The sequence below is a fragment of the Myotis daubentonii genome, chromosome 2, assembly GCF_963259705.1.
Source record: "Myotis daubentonii chromosome 2, mMyoDau2.1, whole genome shotgun sequence".
NCBI classification, from domain to species: domain Eukaryota; kingdom Metazoa; phylum Chordata; class Mammalia; order Chiroptera; family Vespertilionidae; genus Myotis; species Myotis daubentonii.
Window position 1 is genome coordinate 8,206,025 of NC_081841.1, and position 22,387 is coordinate 8,228,411.

The 22,387-nt window shown below is 54.8% G+C and overlaps 2 protein-coding genes across 3 annotated transcripts; both read left to right on the forward strand.

Moving 5' to 3' along the window:
• The first annotated feature begins 9 nt into the window (after positions 1-9).
• Positions 10-6,612, forward strand: TST (thiosulfate sulfurtransferase). Of its 2 annotated transcripts, none has more exons than XM_059681638.1 (3): positions 10-103; positions 752-1,367; positions 6,140-6,612. In XM_059681638.1, exons 1-3 carry the CDS (start codon positions 11-13, stop codon positions 6,436-6,438), a joined length of 1,008 nt encoding a protein of 335 aa, XP_059537621.1. In that variant the 5' UTR covers position 10; the 3' UTR covers positions 6,439-6,612. The 2 variants fall into 2 exon arrangements, with proteins under 2 accessions (XP_059537621.1, XP_059537622.1); XM_059681639.1 differs by having other exon boundaries at positions 95-116.
• A 6,950-nt stretch (positions 6,613-13,562) lies between these two features.
• On the forward strand, positions 13,563-21,901 carry CIMIP4 (ciliary microtubule inner protein 4). Its single transcript, XM_059680904.1, has 5 exons — positions 13,563-13,614; positions 15,072-15,517; positions 17,259-17,403; positions 21,492-21,602; positions 21,744-21,901. Exons 1-5 carry the CDS (start codon positions 13,593-13,595, stop codon positions 21,833-21,835), a joined length of 816 nt encoding a protein of 271 aa, XP_059536887.1. The 5' UTR covers positions 13,563-13,592; the 3' UTR covers positions 21,836-21,901.
• Positions 21,902-22,387: the final 486 nt, after the last annotated feature.

Consider the following 22,387-nt stretch of genomic DNA (forward strand, 5'->3'; position numbering starts at 1 on the left):
CGGCGGCGCGATGGCGCAGGCCGGCTGGGAGGTGCCGGCCCGGGGTTTGAGCCGAGAACTTCTCCCGGGGCAGGGGCGGGAGCCAGGGTGGCGGCGAGGGCGCGTAAGTGCGGCGGGTGAGGGCGGCGACCTGCGCTCCGGCCGCTCGTGATCGAGCCGCCGGTTAGGTCCCCGTGGCGGGGGCGGGCGCGATGCCCCCGGAACCCCTAACCCAACGGGGCAGAGGGCACCGGACCGGGGCTGGACTCGGGCATCCTGGGGGCGGGCCAGCCCCGGCTGCCCAGAAACCGCTGGAAGGGTTTCGAGACCCGAGGCGCGGCGGGTTAGGGGGGCGGGGAGAGTGCGGGGCTCCGGCGAATCCTCCCCCACGAGTGCACGCCCCTGCCCTCACTGGAAAGGGGGCTCTCAGCCCACGATGCCATCTTCCCCCATCCTGGGCATCTTCTCACCCTTCTCAGCAGCGTCCTGAGGGCAAGTATTGTAGCTTCTAGGGCCAGCTCCCTCCACCCCACCCCCGCAACCCCCAGCCCTCCGAAGCTCTTGCCCCACCCCCTTCCGTGAGGGGGACCCCGGGGCGGGGAGGCTCTCCTTGGGGAATCTGCCGACCGGTCCCACTGCACGCCCCAGCCCCCGGGTGGCTGTAAACACCCCACCCTGGAGGGTTCGGAGGGGAAAAAGCTGCTCCCAGGCCCCACCGCGCCGAACACAGGGTCCTCACGCCTGTCTCTTTCCCGGTTCCCACCCGCGCCAGGTGAAGCGCAGAGCGGAAACCATGGTTCAGCAGGTGCTCTACCGGGCGCTGGTCTCCACCAGGTGGCTGGCGGAGTCCGTCCGGGCTGGAAAGCTGGGGCCTAGCCTGAGGGTGCTGGACGGGTCCTGGTACTCGCCTGGCACCCGGGACGCCCGCAAGGAGTACCTGGAGTGCCATGTGCCCGGCGCCTCCTTCTTTGACATAGAGGAGTGCAAGGACAAGTCGTCACCCTACGAGATGATGCTGCCCAGCGAGGCGGGCTTCGCCGACTACGTGGGCCACCTGGGCATCAGCAATGACACACACGTGGTGGTCTACGACGGTGACCACCTGGGCAGCTACTATGCGCCTCGGGTTTGGTGGATGTTCCGTGTGTTTGGCCACCGCACAGTGTCGGTGCTCAATGGTGGCTTCCGGAACTGGCTGAAGGAGGGCCACCCGGTGACATCCGAGCCCTCCCGCCCAGAGCCCGCAGTCTTCAAAGCCACACTTGACCGCTCCCTGCTCAAGACCTATGAGCAGGTGCTGGAGAACCTTGAATCTAAGAGGTTCCAGCTGGTGGATTCACGGGCCCAAGGGCGGTACCTGGGCACCGAGCCAGAGCCAGATGCCGTAGGTAGGTGTCCCAGTGGGTGGGATGGTCCCTGGAGATCAATGCCGGATGGAAGGGTGGGGAATGAGGATGTCTGAGACCCTCTGCAGGTTTCGCCCTCGGTACCTCCTGTGTAGGCCTCAGTTTTTCCATCTGTAAAATGAGAGGACGGAGCCAAACCTAAAGGCTTTTTCCGCTCTGATGCATGAGGACCTCCAGAGGTGGTCCCATAGTCCTGTGCTGACAGGCACCTAGCACCTGTATAGGGTGGCATCAGCAGAGGTGACAGGTGACATATCCACCCACGTCCACACCAGGCACTAGCTCCCCACATGCCCGAAGGCGTGTCCGTGAGCCAACACATGAATCACTGTACAGAGGCCTCGCAAGGACACCGAGGTCTCAGGGCCTCTCTGTTCCTCAGAAACCCTTGTAGACATCAGCCATGTCCTTCCCCCCGCACCACCCCCTCCAGCTCTCCCAGGCCCGCTGACCTTTCCAGACAGCTGCAGCCTGTCCGCAGAGCTACAGCAGCATCTGCATTTCACGCTGAGCACTCGACATCACATTATCTCATCCCACAAGGCGTCATGTCCCCATCTGAGAGGGGAGGAAACGGAGATGCCAGGATATGAAGTTACTCGCTCAGTTACGTGGCAGAGTCAAGATCTGAATCCAGTGCTGCCTCACTTCAAACCAGCCATCGAAACTAGCATGCATGGCTGTTTTGCCCACCCCCACCTTGCAGGGTCAGGAGGGCACCCCCTCCCTAGGCATCAGCAGGGAGATGGCACATGCGTGCTCCCTCTGCTGTGGGAGGTTCTATACTGCAGGGGGTGAGGGGAGTCTCAGGAGAGGAAATGCAGAGTTCTAGATCCCCCTAACAGACCTCAGAGGTCTTGCCATCACCCCTGCTGGCGTCCTGGACCTCAGTGGTCTTGGGCCTCTCATGGCCCAGGTGGCCTGAGCCTTCAGGATGGCTGGCAGCTCCTGGGGCAGTGGCTCTGCCCTTGGTCAGGGTGCCTCTGCAAAATCTAACTCCTGCGCAACATTTTGCCTAACTTGTTGAAAGTGTCTCTTCCTGTCTGTGCCTGGAGGAAGAGAACTGGAAAGCTGTTTCCAACACTCTCTGAGCTGGAGGGCCTGAAAGGTCACATCAGGCAGAAGGGAGACCGAGGTACCCGGAGGGAGGGGAGGGGTCAAGGCCACAAGGCTGGTTAGTGGATGAGCCAGGAGAACGCAGCGTTCCGCGTCCCTATCGTGGGTTTTTTCCAGGCCTGTGTTTTCCTTGCCCAGCTTGCTCTCTGAAGGTCCGGAGTTGAAGATTCAAGTTCATTTGGCACCTTCTAGAGACTCCTGGCACGGAGCTTCTGCAGCCCCCTCATGGCCTTGGTTCAAGATGCCTTTTCTCCTTTGGACTTAAGCTGCCCCAGGGGTGGGGTGGGGGTGGGGGGGTTGCTTGTGGAGTTGTTCCCCAGCTGCTTCCCAGCTTGCCCGGAAGCACTGTGAGAATAAGCGAAGGGAGAGTCTAGAGATGCCAGACCCAGTGTCCTCACTCCCATTTCAGAGATGAGGAGACTGAGGCACAGAGAGGGGAAACCGCCTGCTGCATGTGACGCCTCTTGGCAGTCTGGACTTTTCAAGCCCTGCCCCCTGCCCTGTGTCCCTACTCCCACCTCCTAGAGTTCCCATCTGGAGCCCTCGGGAGCGTGGGTCTTAGTTGAGGTCAGGAACGTGGAGGAGCCTCAATCTAATCGCGCAGCTTCTCTGGGTTCCTTTATTATAAAACAAGAAGAGTAATGCCAGCCCTGCCCACCTGGGGGTGTATTCGTTTGAAAGCAGCAGTGGCTGGGAGGGTGTTTTGAGAAGGGTGAGGAACTGCAGGCCAAGGCCGTCTAGAGAGGCATGGAGGATGTAGCCCTTCCCTCACTTACTTTCTAAGTGGCTTTGCTGGCCTTCCTCCCGGACAAGGCACTTGGGGGACACAAAGGCACAGGAGGCTCTGCTGAATTCGTGGCCGCCAACCTGGAGTGGGTCAGGGAGGCAGCACGTGGGCTCGGCAGTCCGGATGTAACGCCCAGGGGGATGTGGGTGGTGGGCCCTGGGCACACCTGGAAGGCGTGTCCCCAGGCCTCAGAAATCCGACAGCCACTTCTTGCAAAACCTAGGCAAGCAACGTGCCCTCTGGCCTAGGTTTTGTGCCCCCGGTACCTTTGGTTCTGTTTGTAAGGGGAGAAAAGTGAGAGGCAGACACCCGAGTTCCTGTGGGGGTGTGGCCCTTGCATGTGGCCTTGAGCCAGTCCCTTCGCCTTCGAACCCTAATGAAAGGGACACTGCTCACCTTATAGGGGGAGGGGGAATCAGGTGGGAACTGAGCCAGCTCTGTCTTTATAAACCCATTCTCTTTCCCTCCCCTCCCCCCGGGGTGGGGCAAGGCTGAAGAGGGAGGATATTGACCTAGTGAGCACTGTATTTGCAGAGTCTTTATATACGCACAGCAGCCCTGCACAGGGAGGTGGGTGGGGGGTGGAATTGGTCCCACTTTGCAGGTGGGAGCAGAGACCTCTCTAAGGAGGCGGAGTGGCCAAGACTTGACCCCAGTCTGCAGGCATCACAGTGGGGCTGTTTCCCGGACCACTGCGTGTCAGCAAACAGACGGGAGGCAAGGCCCAGCTCTGCCCTGTGGCTACGGGATCCTGTGGCCCCTCTGCCTCTCTCTCTCTCTCTCTCTCTCTCTCTCTCTCTCTCTCCCTTGAAAGTCTGGGGCGGGGGGAGGGTGCTAAGATGCCTCCCAGTGGCCTGGGTTGGGGGCTCCCCACTGGCGCTCCTTGCACTGAATTCCTTAGTGCCTTTAGGAAGAAAGCAAGAAAGAGCCAAACAGGTTTTCCTTGCCTTGAAAACCCACACCACCAGTAGCCTCGCCAGCTTGACTGGCATCTTCTTGGCCAAAGCTGGAACACGAGGCCCCAGACCTCTGAGCAGTTGAAGAAAAGGAGGGGTCATCTCATCCATTCCCCCACCTCAGCCCCCTCTCCCAGGAAGGCTCAGGTGGTCAAAGAACACGGACCTGATTTCACACACCTGTGCTGTGTGTCCTGGGGTAAGTTCCCTCACCTCTCTGAGCCTGGACTCCCCATTAGGGCCAAGAGGATAAGGTTCTTGAGGTAGCCCCTTGTTTGGGGGCTCGAGGCCAGAGGTTGTGAGCATGGAGGTTGGGAAAGCTGAGCCTGCAGCTGGAATTGGACCTGGACAGAGAGCAGCAGGAGCTCCTGGGCCATCACAGTTCACTGTTCTCCAAGGGGCTCTGGGCTGTGTTCACTCCTCCCCCCTCTGCACGCACGTATGCACGCGTGGGCAGGGCAGGACAGGCCGTTCCTGCTCATTTAAGTTCCTCAGACACACCCCGAACCCCTGCTGGCAGAGATGAAAAGGGCCCCCCCCCCCCCCTCTGATTTCTTCACTCCCAAGAGGTGCCTCTTATGTAATCGGAGGAAAACAATGAAGCTGTTTCAGAGGGAAAATCAGCATTCAGAGCTCAGCAGACACTTGTGCTTTTAAATGCACTAAATCCAGCCCACTGCGTGGATGCTGGACATTTTAAAGTTGGTTTCTTGGTAAAGAGCACCCTCCAAGCCAACACATGAAATATTTCTCATTGGTAGGGTCAGCACCACCCAATCTCAGATTAAAGTTGCCAGACAAATAGATGAAATATTTTTTTTTTAAAGGTGAAATCCGCACAGGAAGAATTGCTCTAATTTTATAAGTTGGGCCTCTATTTAATCAAAGGAACTCTTGAGTTGTGCCAGCAAATTTCGGAATCCTCTTTGTCTTTGGGTGAGAGGAATGGGACGCTGCTGGCATGAGCACACCTACTGTGTGCCTGGGGACATTAGGGTGGGTGGTGAAGTGCTGGGAGCGACGGCATCTGAGCGTGGGTGGCAGCCTCAGTAGTCAGTGCTGCTGTCCTTACAACAGCCCTGACACACCTGACTCCACTCATTCCCATTTACCCATGGGGAAACTGAGGCTCAGAGAAGTGAGGTCACTTGCTTAAGGTCACCTTGCTGGTGTCAGAGCTGGGATCTGAACTTGTTGAAAACCAGGTCATATGCTCCTTCCACAACCGTGTGCTTAACAGGAAAACCCAGTGACTGCGATCCTGGGTCTGCCTTTACCTCTCTGTGTGCCCTGAGGAAGCCGTTTTATTAGCCAACCTCAGTACAATCACCTGTAAAATGGAGTCATGTTAAGATGAATGAATTCTGAGGGTGTCTGTTTAACATCTATCGTCCTTGCTAGTCCATACTCCCAGAGAGCGGAGCTGAGTCCCTTTCACCTCTGTGTTCTCAGCAGTTGACACAGCACACAGCACTCACATTATTTCATTTGCTCTTCTCAACAACCCTATGAGACGAGGCTGAGCCCATTTTACAGATGAGAAAACTGAGGTTCAGAAAAGTGATACGACTTACCCAAGGCAAAGGTTAGCAAGTGGCAGGGCTGAGACTCATTCCCTGTCCTCTCAGGCCGGTCTGATTTTGGAAATTTCCTACCTCAAGGTAGGTTTTCGGAGAGAGGGCACTTTGCCTTAAGTCAGGAGCATTGGGTGTAGGTAGGGCCTACATTCAATGCTCAGAGAAGAGTCTAGGTGAGCTCAGAGAAGGGCAGAGACTTTGTTTATTTGTGAAACACCCTTTGCTTATAGCCTCAATGGTTTTGGCCTCCAGGCCCCACTTGCCCCCACCCCAGGCCTTCTAACCCTGCCCTTCCCTTTGCCCCCTGCTCCTGCCCAGGACTGGATCCGGGCCACATCCGAGGTTCGGCCAACATGCCGTTCATGGAATTCCTGACGGAGGATGGCTTCGAGAAGAGCCCAGAGATGCTCCGAGCCATGTTCGAGGCCAAGCAGGTGGACCTCGCCAAGCCCCTCATCGCCACCTGCCGCAAGGGTGTCACCGCCTGCCACATCGCCCTGGCCGCCTACCTCTGCGGCAAGCCCGACGTGGCCATCTACGACGGCTCCTGGTTCGAGTGGTTCCACCGGGCCCCCCCAGAGACCCGCGTGTCCCAGGCGAAGGACGGGAAGGCCTGAGCAGGGAGCTTGTCCGCTCGCCCAGAGCACAGCCGGTTGGTGACTGGCATGACCTGCAGCTGGTTCATAGCTCCCGCCTGGGAGATCTTAGAGTCTCGGGTAAAGCTCCCCCGCCCCCCCTACCCCCCGCCCCCCACAACACTGGAATAAACGTGGCTTTTTCTGCGTGCCGTGTCTGCCTGCCTCTGCCTGGCTTCCATCCTTGCCCCATATTTCCATCTCCGGCCGATGCCTTAGAACAGTGATGGCGAACCTTTTGAGCTCGGCGTGTCAGCATTTTGAAAAACCCTAACTTCACTCTGGTGCCGTGTCACATATAGAAATTTCTTGATATTTGCAACCATAGTAAAACAAAGACTTATATTTTTGATATTTATTTTATATATTTAAATGCCATTTAACAAAGAAAAATCAACCAAAAAAATGAGTACGCGTGTCATAGGTTCGCCATCACTGCCTTAGAACCACTGAGGAAAGATTCTGTAGCACCTGCCAGCTGGGGAAGCCACTGTATTACTTAGTTTTGGCAAAGGAGGCCGCCTGTCGTCCCACGTCAGGTGGGGCATGCTGGGCCCTACCTGGAAGGGGCACCAGGAAGCCAGAGAGAAGTGAGGCCACAGCTGGCCAGGCAGCAGCCCCAGCTCCAGGCCCAGCCCTCTGGGTGTGTGTTGGGTAGGGGGCGGGGGAGGGGGGCAGCTGGCCTTCCGAATGACTGTTGAAAGAGGAGTCACACAACACGGGCCCTGGGGCCCCAGAAGAGGTGATGCCCAGCAGCAGGCCACGGGAAGCTGGCCTCCACCTTGGGTGACCTTCCGGCTCAGAGTAAGACCCTCCGTCCCTGGGCCTGGAGCTCGGGCAGGTGAACCAGGAGCTGTGGTGGAAGAAAGCCACCGAGCAGACGACCCAGGTGGCTGCATCTCCAGTTTCCTAGCAACAGGCTCTGTAAACCCTCCTTTGGGGATATAAGGTGACTCCAGGCCCCACCGCCCGGGGCTTCCCTGCTGCCCGCTGTCCAGCTTGGAAAGAAGTTCTGCGGGAAAAATGCTACCCCACAGCATCACGTGCTGCAGAGAAATTGTCCATGAAAGGAAGGGTCAATCTATGTGGCAGACTCCATTGTTTTCTATTGAGAACTTGCCACCGCCACCCCAGCCTGCGGTAGCCACCCCCCTGCCCAGTCAGCGGCCACCCACATCCAGGCAAGACCCTCCACCAGCAAAAGGATTATAACTTGCTAAAGGCTCAGGTGATGGTTAGCAATTTTTAGCAATAATGTATTTTAAGTTACGAGGTGTTTTTTAGACATAACGCTATTGCACACGTAATAGACTGTAGCGTAAACATAACTTTTATATGCACTGGGAAGCCCCAAAAATGTGTGTGACTTGCTTTATCGTGATACTCGCTTTATCATGGTCTGTAACCAGCCCCACAATATCTCTGAGGTTTGCCTGTAATTTACACACCTATAGGCAGTTAATTCAGGGGACAAGAGCGAAAACAGGAATCCCGTGAGGAGGCAAGCGTGCTAACCCAGGCAAGAGGTGGTGGCGGTTTGGACCAGGGTTGGGGCAGCTGAGGAGGTGGATAAAGGGTCTGAGTCTGGTGCACTCTGAAGGACTTGCTGATGGGTCGCTTACGGGGTTAGCTTAGGGTTATAGGTGACATCCCTCTCTGCCAGGCAGTGTTCTAGGCATTTCACAGAACGTCCAGTCCTCACTCTTACCCTTGGAGGTGGGTTATATGTTTCACATGTGAGGAAAGTCCATCTAAAGAACATGGACAGCCAGGCTGGCGTGGCTCAGTGGTTGAGTGTCAACCTATGATCCCCAGTGGGGGGCGTGCAGGAGGCCGCCAACCAATGATTCTCTCTCATCATTGATGTTTCTATCTATCTCTTCCTCTCCCTTCCTCTCTGAAATCAATATTTATATATTTTTAAAAAGAACATGGACAAAGCCACTCTTTCTAAAAAGTGGCAAGCCCAGACTCTGGGACCCCAAGTTTAACCACAGTGCTCTCTGCCTCCTGGGGAGACCCTGAAAGGCTGGGCATGCGGGAGGTGTCCCTTATACCCCCACCCCTGCTGAGTAGCAGCGAGACAGAATGGAGCCTCTGGCACCAACTGTGCAAGTCCCAGCCTCATGTAATCTTCTGAAGCCCTTCTGTTTCGAGAGGAGGAGAGTAGACTCCCACTGTCCCAGCCCTGCCCTAAGTTTATTCCTTGGTTCTTGACTCCTTCACATCCAGCTCAGACAGTTCAGTGCATCTTTCCCTCCCCTCTCCCCTGGACCTACATGTATGCTCATAAACACATCCATGCCTTTCATATTTGAGTCCCTTCTAAACTGTTGAACTCCTCTGCATCTTTCAAAATCCAGCTCACACGGCCCTTCTGTGAGCCCAGCCTTCTTTCCCTGGAGAGAACTAATCACTCTCTGCTTAATCCTGTGTGATCCCCAAACTTCCTTCCCATGCCATGGTACCCAGCCTGGCACATGGTGGGTGCCCGGGGGATATTTCGTCCCTCAGCACTGGCTTTCCATGGCCTCTGTCCCCTAGGGTTGGCCTATCTGCCCTCTGAGGTAACAGAGCCCTGTGTATAGTGGTCGCCATGGAGACTCCAATGAACAGCAGGGCAGGGCCGCTCCCTAGCAACCACCCATTGGTCTTCAGCAGCTGCGCAGTGCAGATCTTCACTCCTGGCTTCAGCACACACCAGAGCGGTTCACGTGTTTTCTGACGTTATAACAGAGAGTGGAAAGGTCAGACAGGCACCTGCCAAGGGGGCTGGGGGTCTGGCACGACCCAGATTTCACCTCCCTTCTCCCATTCAGAGTTGCTTGTGAGTGAAGACTGCCCAGCCTGCACCTGGACCTTCTCTCCCTCCCTTCTTCACCAACATCTCTTGGGACCTTCTCTTCAGGTCAGAACCTGCAGTGAGGCCACACAGCTGTGGACTGGGGGTGCCATTGGGGCAGATGGGACGCTGCTGTGGGCACTCGGGTGGGTGGCTGGGGATGGGGAGTGAGGACATGAGCAGAAAACTCCCTTGAAGGACATAGAAGATGTGGGCTTGTTTTCAACACCACTGGGTGAGGTCCTATTTCTTTCCTGGGCCCCAGTTTCTCCATCTGTGACAGAAGGTGAGTTAATACTTCCTCTGAACACCTCACCGAGTTCAACCTACTAGACTGCATAACAAATCGCCCAACACTTAGTGGCTTAAGACCACAATATTCTCCCAGTTTCTGTGGGCCAGGAGTTCAGGTGCAGCTTCAATGGGTCCTCGGTCTCAGGGTCTCTCAGAGGCTGTGATTAAGCTGTTGGCTGGGGCTTCAGTCTCATCGCAAGGCTCAACTAAAGAAGGACCCCTTTCCAAAGCCCCTCTCGTGATAGGAGGTTGAACTGAGAGCCTCAGTTCCTCATGCGCTGTTGGCCACCCTCCGTTTCCTGCCCTGCGGGCCTCTCCAGAGGGCGGCTCATCACACGGAAGTTGCTTTTGTCAGAGTGACGGAGCCAAGAAGAGCCAGAGAGAGTGTGAACAAGACAGTCAGTCTTTTATCATCTCATCTCGGAACTGGCATCCCATCACTTTTGTCATATTCTATTTGGTAGGAGTACGTCAGTAAGTCCAGCCCACAGATAGAACGGTCGGTGGAATTAATACCAAGGAATAGGGCACACTGGAGCCATGTCAACTGCCCCGTCTCACCCTCCATGATATACGTCCCTTCCTCATGCCATATACGTTCATCCCCTCCCAAGATCTCCAAACATCTCATCTCATTGCAGCATCCCCTTAATGTCTAGAATCTGTTTCTATAAATCAGGCCCAGGTGTGGATGAGGCTCTTCAGGTGCTGTTTCTTTTTCTAAAACAAGACATGCTAATACAGTAGTCTTCAGGGTCTCGAACTCTTTACCTGCAGGTCACAGATGCGTTTGATGGGGCATGTGTTTTACTTTTATTCAGAGAGAGGAAGGGAGAGGGAGAGAGAAATAGAAACATCAATGATGAGAGAGAATCATCAATCAGCTGCCTCCTGCACGCCCTCCAACCTGGGATCAAGCCCACAACCCTGGCATGTGCCCTGACTGGAAATTGAACTATGACATCTTGGTTCATGGGTCCGTTGCTCAACCACTGAGCCACACCAGTCGGGCAGGTGCTGTTTCTTGAGTTCAGTCCTCCATCAGTGGGTCTGTGGAACTAAGTTATATGCCCTGAACACACCTGGCGTACAATGGTGTGACAGGCAGAGGATAAGAGCTGCAGACATTCCTCTTCAAATAGGAGGAAAATGGAAACACAGAGTCACTGGTCCATAGCAGTTCTGAAATCCAGTCAGGCAAATGTTGGACTCTCTTTACTAGGTTTCAAGGCATGGAAATGATTCTCCATGGCTCTCAGCTCTGCCCTATGGATCTTTGCTTCCACTCTCTAAGTTTCCCTTAAAAAAAAAAAAAAAAAAAAAAAAGAGGTAGTGCGTGTTTGCCGCTGAGTGGCTTTTTCAGACCATTTCTGTCGGTAGAATTAGGAAGTCCACTGGTTTCTCTTATTTTGTCCTGTCTCTGTCCCTTTCACCCCACGCTGACAGTATTTTTGCCGATATAGTTTTCCCAAAAACTATGACATTGGCACTCCTGCTGAGAGAGAGCACCCTTAAGCTTCCTAGAGGACCTATTATTTCATGAAGAGCGTCTGTGAGGCATATTTTTATCTCTGTGAAGGGCCCATTGTGTGTCTGAATAATACTCTGATTCTTTCATCTTTCGAAGGTTTTAACTAAAGGTTGTACAGTCACCCTCTTGGTTAAATTTTCCTGACAGCGCTCTGAAGCCTTTCCTTTCTCTTTTTTAAAAAAGTTCTATTTTATTGTTGACAGTATTACAGATGTCTCCCCCCCCCCCCCCCAGGCCTTTCTTAATTTTAGCATCTTTGGGCATTTGGAGAGGATGAGAATTTTCAAACTATTAAGTCCAGCCTCATTTTCCCTTAACAGTTCTTTCTTCAATCCTTCTCTTTCACCTTCCACTGTGCGCAGCAAGAAGGAACCAGGAGGCCCCGCCCATGCTTTGTTTGGCAATCTCCTTTGTTAGGTCACCCGCTCATCAGTCACAGGCCCTGCCTCCCACAGAACTGCTGAGGGGCCCCTGAGTGTCTGTCACTACACAACAAGGTCCTAGTAACACGCCCCTCACTCCCCTTTGTGCCTTCAGAGGCAGCATCCTCACGTCCAGGTTTCTACGACTAGCCCGTTTAACACGATCTCGGCCTGGTCTCTCATGTTCCTCAGAATCCTCCCAGGCCCCACCTACTGCTTGGTTCCAAAGCCACTCCCACATATTTAGGTATTTGTTACAGCAGCACCCCATCCCTGGTACCAAAATATTAGTTAGCTATTGTTGCATAATAAATCACCACAAAGCTCAGCAGCATAAAACCATGTGTTTAAAAAAAACCCCAAACAGACAGATTATTAACCTCACAGTTTCTCAGGGGCAGGATTCTGGGTGTGGCGTGGCTGGGTCCCCTGGCTCAGCGTCTCCCACAGGCTGTAATTAACATGTCAGCTGGGCTGTGTCCTCATATCAAGGCTCAACTGGGGAAGGACCGCTCAGGTGGCGGGATTCGATGAGTTACTTGTTGAATCCTGCTGGACGAAGGGTCTCCCTTCCTTCCGGGCTGTTGGCCAGAGGTCCTCTGTTCCTCACACCTGAGCCTCTCCATAGGGCAGCTGCTTCCATCAGAGCGGGCAAGCCAAGGAGAGCCGGAGAAAGGGTGCGAACGAGACAAAAGCCGCTGGTCTAATTTGGAAGCGACATTCCCTCACTTCCGTCATATTCTTTGGATCTGAAGCGAGTTGCTAGGTCCAGTCCACATTTAAGGGGGCATTTTGCACAGTGTGCGAATACGGGGCGGGGGGAGAGAAGGGGGGGTGTTGGGATCATTGGCAGTTACCTCAGAACCTGCACAATCACCAAGCAATTAAGTAAAAAATTAATAAGGCGTTTTGCTTAGTGGTTTTTCAAGATGATACAATCAATCCAGTTCTTAAACTGCTCTGAGCTTGCCAGCAGAACAACTTGCTGGGTGACCTCAGACAAGTCTCTCTCCTCTCTCCTCCCCTGGGCAGCAGTGTCTTTATCGATAAAATGAAGCAGCTAAATTAGCGTATCTCAAAGATCCCTTCCAGCTGGACTAAACATCGGTTATATCATAAATTGCTTTATTTAAAAATTCATGAAAACCTCTAAAAAAAAAATCCGTGATAAAATAAGAGAATATGAATTAGGAAAAGGTCACCTCGGAAAACGGAACACAAACCTAAAAGGTGCAGAGGCTTTTGAAGATGCCGGAGCCGACCCCCCAATTCAGCCCGGAGGCCTGTCTTGGGAGGAAAGATACCGGAGTGGGGTCCTGCTCTCGGCTCCCCTCCACGTCGGCCAAGTTGGTTCCCTTCGTGTGAGCTTGAATGACCAGCTGGAAAAATGGACAACATCTTTTTTTAAAGATATTTTTATTGATTTCAGAGAGGAAGGGGGAGGGATAGAGGGAGAAACATCAATGATGAGAGAGAATCATTAATAGGCTGCCTCCTGCATGCCCCCTGCTGGGGACTGAGCCCACAACCCAGGCATGTGCCCTTGACTGGAATCGAACCCAGGACCCTTCAGTCTGCAGGCTGACACTCTATCCACTGAGCCAAACCAGCCAGGGCAAATGGACAAAATCCTATTTGCAGGGAGGCAAATAGTCGCCAGCATGGGGAACCTGGGGCAGCACCCACAGCCAGGGGAGTGTTGGTGGTGCAGATGCGGGGGGAGGAGGAGGAGGAGGAGCCTAGGTCTCAGGCTGCCCGAGGAAGGCCTTGGGCACTCGCTGGTAGAGGGGCATCAGGGCTTCTAGAAAGAGTAGAGCCCGCAGGGGTCCAGAGGGCAGGCCCAGTGCCAGGGGCGATGGGTGGATGGGGCAGGGGACCCCCCGAGTGCCAGGGAGCACTGGAAGCAGCGGCCTGGAGGAGCCTCTGGTTGGAGGCTGGGCACATGGTCACGGGTCTCCCTGTTCCGCTCTCACGAAGCCTCTGTGAGATCTGAGACGACTGACAGGTTGTTTCTTTGTCTACAGGATTAAGTTTGGAATAAGACACCATGGAGCTGAGCCATCGAGCAGGTAGGACGGGCCGAGCAGGGACGCACGGACCGGACTGGGGACACTCAGTGCAAACCCAGGGCTTTGAGAGGAACTCCCCAGGGGCAGCAGGGACCACCCCTTCCTCTCCCTCGGCCTTGCTCTGGCCTCCAGACCCTCTGTGGGGCCTGGCCTCCTTGGGCATTCCTTGAAGACAGAAGGAAAAAAGAGGGGAAGGGATACCCCTGCACCAGGCCTCAATCTCCCCGTGAGCAGGAGGAGGGGCCGCGGTTGACGGGTGGGTGCTGAGTGCTCTCTGCCTCCACTCCTTTCCAGAAGGGCCGCCATCCCCATCCTGGAAGCCTTGGTTTCCCCGGAGGTGGCCCTGGCTGAGCTGCCTGCTCCTTGGGGATGGGAAAGGAGGGGAGGGGAGGCGCCTGGCCTCCTCTTAGACTTGAGTGCAGTATTACTCAGGGTCTGAGGCCCCCACAGCCACCTGCTCGTCCCCTCACTCACGAGGGACTCCACCTACTTCTGACGCACAGGGCTCTCCGGTGGGTGCTGGGGGGTGTCCAGGACTGACTCACTGTGGACCCCACCTTCATGACTGCCTCCCCCACCAGGAGGAGAAACAAGAGGGTTTGGAGCTCCCAGGGATGGAGAAAGGGAACCCCAGAATGAGAAATGGGGGGTGGGGGGGGTGGAGATTGGCGGAGCATGCTGGGGACAGGGTTGTGAAGTTGAGAGGAGGGAGCTGGTCCCGCAGGTTGGCAGCTTGGGGTGGCTGAGGCTGCAGCGAAAGGAATGGTAGAATTTTGAGGGAGGAGTGGGGGGGGGGGGCTTCTAGGTGGCAGAACCCGGCTGGGCAAATGCTGGGAGGTGGGACATCCCAGGTTGTCGTGGAGATGGGAGAAGAGGATGAAGAGGAGACATCACAGGCTGGGAGCAGGAGACCCCTGGGACTGGGAGTCAGAGCAGGAATGGGGAGGAGAGGAGGGAGGTGAGAGGTGCAGTGTGAGCAGGGGTGACACTAGGTTGGGCTGAGAACGCCCGATTAGCCCAGAGAACAGAGGAGGGAAGTGCGGGTTGGGGAGCAGCTCAGAATGGGGAACAAAGACCGGGGCCCAGACCCAGCTCTGGTCCATGCCAGCCGCCAGCCTTGGGACTTGGCCAAGCCAAGTAATGCCCTGTGCCAGCTGCCAGGGCTGCGGCCCCCATGGTCAAAATCCACGTGGGACGACCCTGTCCCGTGGGAGGCTGGCAGCTGAACGACCTTCTCTCTTTGTCTCTTTCCACATTTCTCACCCATGCTCCTGGCTCCCTGACCTCTCTGTTCCCGCCCCTTTTTCTGCTCTGCGGCTCTGGGGCCTCTGGGGCTGTCTGTGCCCCCCCCCCCCCCCCCCGGCCCCACTGCTGTCTCCCGTCCTGCCTCCCACTCTGCGTTTGTCTGCTGTCTCCTTCTCTCTCTCCCACCCTCCCTCCCTCTTCCCTCTTTTCAGGTACAACCACTTTGACCAGGGCCCATCTGAATAGCAAGGAAGGCCAGCAGGACACGGACCCCAGGAGAACTGCCCACAGCCCCGTGGAGACCTCCAAGTTCAAGGGCCAGACTCCAGTCTCCCCGCAGGCCTCCCTGAACCAAGAAGGGAGCCCCCAAGGCAGCCCCCAGGGGCAGGCCTACCCGGAGGGGATACGGTCTCCATGCTCAGCCATCAGCAAGGACTCCCCTGGGATGGACTCACGGCCTGGGTCCATGAAGAAGGGGGACAACAGAGTCTCCCCAAGGGAGAGCAGGGTCACTTTCCAAGAGGGGGCTCAGCCATGCGAGGGGCTGAAGGAAGGCCCCAACTCCGGGGCCGAGGGCCAGACGAGCAGCGTCATCCCTGACAACATTCGCCACAAGTTTGGGAGTGACGTGGTGGACCAGCTGGTCTCCGAGGAGCAGGTGCCAGCACGGGCCCAGGAGGCCCAGGGCGGCAGGAGGGTGGTTCAGGGAGACTTATAACGAGACCCCAAAGGAGCCTACTTTGAGAACAGAGTTCCTGTAATGATGTCACCAGGAAGCAGTGTTTACTGAGCACTTACTATGTGCCAGGCCCCGTGCACTGTGTAAACGCTTCACATACAACAACTCAGAAAGCTCCCATTATCCCCATCTTAAGGGAAAGGGGCCCCAGGCTCGGGCAGGGCTAGGAAAGATCATCAAACGTACCCAGCTGTGTAGGATGAGCACCCGAAATGGGCCAGCAGATTCTGGAGCCCAAGTCCTCAAAGACGCTGCAGAAATAAGTCTTAGGTTTGAATTAGAGACTTTTAACTCACACGGATCCAAAGGGGACAGCATTGAATAGACAGCTCTGATGGGGAATCAGGAGACTTGGGTTTGAGTCCCGGCTCTGCCAGGAGTGCTGGGTGGCTTTGAATAAGTTCCTTCCCCTCTCTGGGCTTTCGTCGCTACACCTGTAAAGTGAAGCAGTTGGACTGGGTCCCGCTGGCAAATACCTGGCGTGCATCCCACAGCGCCCCTGGTCTGGTGCATGGCAGACATCATTAATCAATGCTGGCACCTCTCTCTCTCTCCCTCCCTCCCACCCCCCCCACACACACACCATTTGGGGGAGTTATTACTGACCCATTGAAAGTTGAGATAAAATTCATCTGCCATTTTCCGGCCAGGCACTAAGGGCTTTTCCTGCTTTGGCATTCTGAGACATTTTCAAAGCCACCTTCTCAACACTCCTAGCAACTACATCGTGCGGTAGGCTGGGCAGGAGCTGTTGCTGCTTTTTTAAAATTTAATAAATGTTTATTGATTTCTAAGAGAGGAAGGGAGAGGGAGAGAGAAGCATCAATGATGAGAGAGAATCCTTGATCGGCTGCCTCCTGCACGACCCCTACTGGGGATCAAGCTCACAACATGGGCAAGTGCCCTGACCGGGATTCGAACCATGACCTCCTGGTTCATGGGTTGACGCTCAAGCATTAAGCCACACCGGCCTGGCGATTGCTTCCTTTTTAACAGATGGTAAAACCAAGGCTCAAAAAGTGCTATGATCTGCCCAGGGCCGTACTGAGCTAATGGAAGATCCAGGCTCACCAGGCTGTGGGCCGGGCCCCCTTCCTTTGTCATCTTACGGAGCAGGGAGCCTACCCCTGTGGCTGAATTGGGACTCAAATCCAGGCTTCCTGGCTCCTAGGCCTGGGCTTGACCATTCTGGGCCTCAGTTTCCACTTTGGTACAAGGCAGGGTTGGTTTCCATGCAATCAGAGGAGCCTCCTAGAGCTGCCTATGGTGATGCCTCGATCCCAGGAGGCCAGCCAGGCTCTGTCCCCAGCAGTGTGGGCGGCAAGTCCCCATCCTGAGCCCCCGCTTCCTCATTTCTAAAACGGCAGGAGAAATGTCACCTTAGAGAGACCTCTCCCGACGAGGCACACAGTCGGTGCTCAGGGCAGGAAGAGGTTTATGGCCACCGTCATCTCTGATGTCCCCCCGGGTGGGAGGTGGGGTGGATGAGAGGGAGGAGGGGCCTTCGGCATCAGCTCCACAGCCCTGCGGGTTGGTTGAGGGCTGCAGGCTAAGGGGGGAGCAGGCGTGGTGAGGGCAGGGTCAGGGGAGCTAAAGGGGAAATAGAGAAGCTGGACCTGCTTCTCCATCCCGTGTCTCCTCTCCGTCCCTCCCTGCTCAGGCTCGAAATGCCATTGGTGAGGCCGTCGAGGGCCAGAAGAGGGCAAGCTCATGGCCCAGCAGGCGCCAGAGTCCCGCGGAAATCGCCTCCATCTTCTCCGACTACTACGATCTGGGCTATAACATGCGGTCAAACTTGTTTCAAGGTCAGGTCAAAGGGCAAGGGTGGGGGCCGTGAACACCCACGGTCCCCAAGGGGCAGGGAAGGCCTCTGGGATGTCTACCTCTTCCTGGGCCTCCATGGACCCGACCCCAGGATACATCCCGGGGGTACTCATTCCCGGCCGCCGCGGTCTGCTCTTTGCCGGCCGTCCAGGGCCCTGGCAAGCCTGCCCTCCCCGTGCAAGTCATCCATCCCAGTTGGCTGTTAGCTCCTCCCTCCCCCAAACACCTCTAGCGTCCTAAACTGCCAAGACCCAGGCACCCCCGGCCTGGGCATCTTTGGTCGCAGTGACACCAGGTTTCTGGTTCAAAGCTCAGCTCAGCAACGTGCTGGGTGTGGCCTCACGTAGGACCTTTAACCTCTCTGAGCCTCCGCCATCACCTTCTTGGTCCGATGGGGACAACACGGTAACGTGGCCTCCCTGGGTGGGCAGGACTCTGAAGGCGCTTGGCCTCCCTGGGTGGGCAGGACTCCTAAGGCGCTTGGCCAGTGACAGGCAGTGAGCGCTCAGTAGCCGGCAGGCTGGTGCTTTTCCTTCCCGGACCTGCTGGTGGCGCTGCCGGGGGAAATGGGTCCGCCCTGGGCCATTCGGTACAGGGGGTGCTGCTGGCTCCCTTTCACAGACAGGCCGGAAACAGTTTGCCCAGGACCTCTCAGCGGTAGGCAGTGCATCGGAAGCTCAAATCCAGGTGTTTCTGCTGCCTCTGAGCCCCAGAGTCTTCCCTGAGCCCTGGGTCCCCTCCCTCCCTATGACCCTGTGCCCAAGCATCTACTGAACTGCTCCGATAGGGGTCCATGGCCAGCACCCAGGCTTCTGGCTGCCCCCACGGTCCAGTTCTGCCTCAGTCCAAAAAGTCAAGTTTTTCTGGCCCTCTCCCCTCCTCCTGCCTCGCTCCAGGCCCTCTCCCTGTCCCGGGAGCCGGCACAGCTCCTCACCTGGCTCAGATCCCCGTTACCCGAGGAACCGGACAGCCAGGGCAACTTTCTGGGTTTTCCTTGGAGCTTAGAGAAGGGGTGGTGCTGGGGGAGGGGAGAGAGAAGACAGCTCAGATTGTCCTGTGTTCTGGGGCCTCAGCAGTCAGCCTTCCACGGGTCCCTTTAACAAGCATCACCCTCCCAGTACTACTTATTCTTTTTTAAAAAAATATATTTTATTGATTTTTACAGAGAGGAAGGGAGAAGGATAGAGAGTTAGAAACATCGATCAGCTGCCTCCTGCACAGCCCCTATTGGGGATGTGCCCGCAACCGAGGTACATGCCCTTGACCGGAATCGAACCTGGGACCCTTCGTCCGCAGGCCGATGCTCTATCCACTGAGCCAAACTGGTCATGGCCACCCAGTACTTCTTACATGCAACCTCATGCAGGAATGTCTACAGAACTGTCAGAGAATAGTGTAAAGAAAGTCTGTGTACCCATCATCCCGTCTGAGCAAAACACCATTGTGCGTCGTCGTAGTAGCCGCTCCTAAGATTCAATTGTGAAATCTTCCTGGACTGACTGAGGGGTAGCACAGTGCCGTCTTACCACTGGCTATGGTAGGCCTTATACTCCAGAAATTGGCAAGTGCCGCGAATTCGGGTGTCACCCTTAGCTGTCAGGGTGCTCCCCCGGGCACCCTCTCCATCTCCACCCTCCAGGTTGGCCTCTGCCCTTGCTGTTCCCGGTGGGCGAGGCCCCTGTAGCTGGAAGGAGTAAGGGGAGGAAATGGGGGAGGAGGGGGAGAAGGCCATGGAAGATCTTCTGTCTCAGTGAGAGGGAAGCCCGGGAGGGTCTGTAAGCTGGAGAAGGGCCCTGTCTGACTGAGGTGAAAGGGTTGTTCTGATTGCTGTGCTGAGAGGTGGGGAGCTGGAGGGAAACAGAGAGCAGTGAGGAGGTGACTGGGACAGAGGGTGGCGGCTGGTCAGGCAGCAGGCTGGTGTGTGGCTCTACCCTGGAGGGCACCCCTGTGCAATGGTGGCCCAGGGAGCTCCCGGGGAAGGTCTGGTGTGGCAGGACTCTGGGCATTTGTGTGAGGTGGAGCGGGCAGCCTAGGCTGATGAATGGATTTGGGGTGAAGGGCAGGTTGATGAAACCCTATGACCTGCTGAGTCAGGACGGTAGGATTTTCTATAATCTCCTAACGATATTTAGTTTTTCGGTTCACATTTAAGCCTTTAACCACCTGGAGTTGATTTCTGTGTTTAGTGTGAAGCAGGAAGTCATTTTAATGCCTCCTTTGTGTGGGTTACCTGTTGCCTCAGGCCCTCTGATTGAACAGTCCCGCCTGTCCCCCCAGTGACCTGCAGTGCGATGGCTGGCACCCATCGGGTTTCCTAAGAGCCCGGATCATCTTCCAGGCTCTCTCTTCTGCCCCTTGGTCTAATGTTACACTTTTTATTTCCAAGGTATTATTAGTAGTCTGATATCGGGTTGGGTAATCTCCCTCCCCCCATTTCTTATACCACCACCACCAGCAGTGTCTTGGCTATCCTAGGTCATTTACTCTTTCATACAAATTCTAGACTCAGATTGCCAGTTTCCACGAAAAGCTCTGTTGAGCTTTTGTTGCAAGTACCTTGAACCTACAGCTCAGTTTAGGGGCCGATGTCAGTGCTATGAGAATGAGTTTTCCAACTCATGAATACGGTATTCAGACACATCAATTCAAACCTTTCTTCAATATCTGCCAATAACATTTTCTAATTTTTTAATCTATAAAATTATGCAGCTTTTGTTAGATTTATTAGACGAGCATTTTTTTTTTGCTGTTTATTACAAATGGTATCTTTTTTAAGTCACCTTCTCTAACTTTCCTGCTTAAATGCACAGAGGTACTTTTAATTTCTGTGCACTAATCTTATATCCAGAAGCCTTACTCAGCTCACCTAGTAATTCTAGTAATTCGCTTATAGATTCTTTGGGGCTTCTTTTTAGTAATAACAACAGCTACGTTTATGCATAGCATGTAGCATGTGCCAGGCACTGCTTTATGTTAAATGTATTTCCAGTTGTACAAGAGCTCTATAGAGTGAGTGCTATATTCCCTCTGCCCCCTTCTTTTAAGATAGAAAAAAAATGAGGCGTGGAAAGGCTAGACAACTTGCTGAAGGCCACGTTGCTAGGCATGGTCACCGCTGGGATCTGAACTGGCAGCCTGGGACCGCGTTCACGTCATTCACCGCCAGGCTCGTCCTGCCTTTCTGCCATCTGTGCTGGTTTATTTCAAAACAAACCCCAGGCCTCTTATTATTCATTGAATTTTAAATGATTGTATGTGTCATTTCTGAATTTCCATTTGCTTCTTTTGCTAACCTGCTCTTTCCGGCTACTTTCTTATTCTTTGCTTAGACTTTTATTCCCTCTCATGACTCCAAACATTAAATAGACTGATTTTGTATTCTGTGGCTGGTTATTCAAATATCCTTGCTATCTTTTGGGATTTGATCCCCTGTTTGATGTTCCTGCTGACTCTTTTTCGTGGTACCTTGTTTCCTCGTGTGCGTTTTAACTTTCCACATAGAGCTACATTTTGTGAAAATACAGGGGCAAATTGCCACATGCCATAGGCTTCGATCAATTTCCAATAATGTGATCTTCCCCATGCAAGATCATTTCCCTCCTTTAAATAGAGGAAGAGACCAAAGGTCTGAGAGGTTAAAAACGTGTCTGAGGCCACACTGTCCATAAATGATGGAGCTGGGGCTTGAACCCAGGCCTGCCATCCTCTGCCTTACCCTCCCCACTCCCCTACCCTCCCACAATCCACCCCCCAGCCCAGTGGTGGGCAAACTCATTAGTCAACAGAGCCAAACATCAACAGGACAACGATTGAAATTTCTTTTGAGAGCCAAATTTTTTAAACTTAAACTATATAGGTAGGTACATTGTTATTAACTTAATTAGGGTACTCCTAAGGCTTAGGAAGAGCCACACTCAAGGGGCCAAAGAGCCGCATGTGGCTCGCGAGCCGCAGTTTGCCGATCACGGCTCTAGGGGGAAACTCACACCCCAGGTATGAACCCCAGAGCGCCCGACCTGGACCTGCGTTGACTTGTGGCTTCTGGGGATTTCTTCCTGGGGTTGCACAGGGGCCTCCGAGGAGATGAAGAGCCTCATGAAGGCCTCCTATACCCCCGATGTCATTGAGAAATCCGTGAGGGACATCGAGCACTGGCACGGCAGGAAGACGGACGATCTGGGTATGTGGGAGCTGGGGGGATGGGCTGGCCCCAGGTGCAGAGAGAAACCAGAGCCGCAGAGGGAGCTCTGGGTGCAGTGGGGGGCCTGGAAGAGTGTGGGCCCCGGGTGACCCATGCTGGCTCCTGCCCTGTTCTCTGCAGGTCGGTGGCACCGGAAAAACGCCATGAACATGAACTTGCAGAAAGCACTGGAGGAGAAATACGGAGAAAAGAGCAAGGCCTCCAAGTACTAGACGCGACCCAAAGAGGCGCCCTCGACCCAAGAGAAAGTGCTAACGATAAAGCTAACAATAAAGACAAAGGCACAAGTCTAAACCTTTCTTCCCGTTCGGTGACTCTCTTCATGTTGGGGTTGGGGCCGATGTGCGATGCTGGAGAGACCAACCGAGGGAGGACAGAAGCCCTGAGGGCCCCAGTTCTCCCCCAGACTGCTTGCCTACACACACACACACACACACACACACACACACACACACACATCACAATTCCAGGAAAGGATGTGAGAGCGGAGTGGGACTCTGTCTCCAGGCCAGTGTGCCCGGTTCTCCCTCATGCCCTGTGTGGAGGGGTCCTATCACGGACACTGGTGGATGGATCTTACCTTCTACGCCCTCCCTGTTATTTCCAGACACCCATTCCTTCCCCGTGTGCCCAAGGACTTCAGAGGAATTGGCCACATCCCCCTTCAATCCAGGGGTAGTTTTGATTGGTCCCATGGTAATTCTGACCCCTCCCCCTACACCTACATAATGATGGGTTTAGAAATGGGCATGTGGCTCAGTTTG

Excerpts from the sequence above, each read along its gene's own strand:
- TST (XM_059681638.1), top strand. The coding sequence starts at position 11 with ATGGCGCAGGCCGGCTGGGAGGTGCCGGCCCGGGGTTTGAGCCGAGAA. Across the intron at positions 104-751 it reads CAGGGTGGCGGCGAGGGCGC|GTGAAGCGCAGAGCGGAAAC; the intron begins GTAAGTGCGGCG and ends CACCCGCGCCAG. Across the intron at positions 1,368-6,139 it reads GCCAGAGCCAGATGCCGTAG|GACTGGATCCGGGCCACATC; the intron begins GTAGGTGTCCCA and ends GCTCCTGCCCAG.
- CIMIP4 (XM_059680904.1), top strand. The coding sequence starts at position 13,593 with ATGGAGCTGAGCCATCGAGCAG. Across the intron at positions 13,615-15,071 it reads GGAGCTGAGCCATCGAGCAG|GTACAACCACTTTGACCAGG; the intron begins GTAGGACGGGCC and ends CCCTCTTTTCAG. Across the intron at positions 17,404-21,491 it reads GCGGTCAAACTTGTTTCAAG|GGGCCTCCGAGGAGATGAAG; the intron begins GTCAGGTCAAAG and ends GGGGTTGCACAG.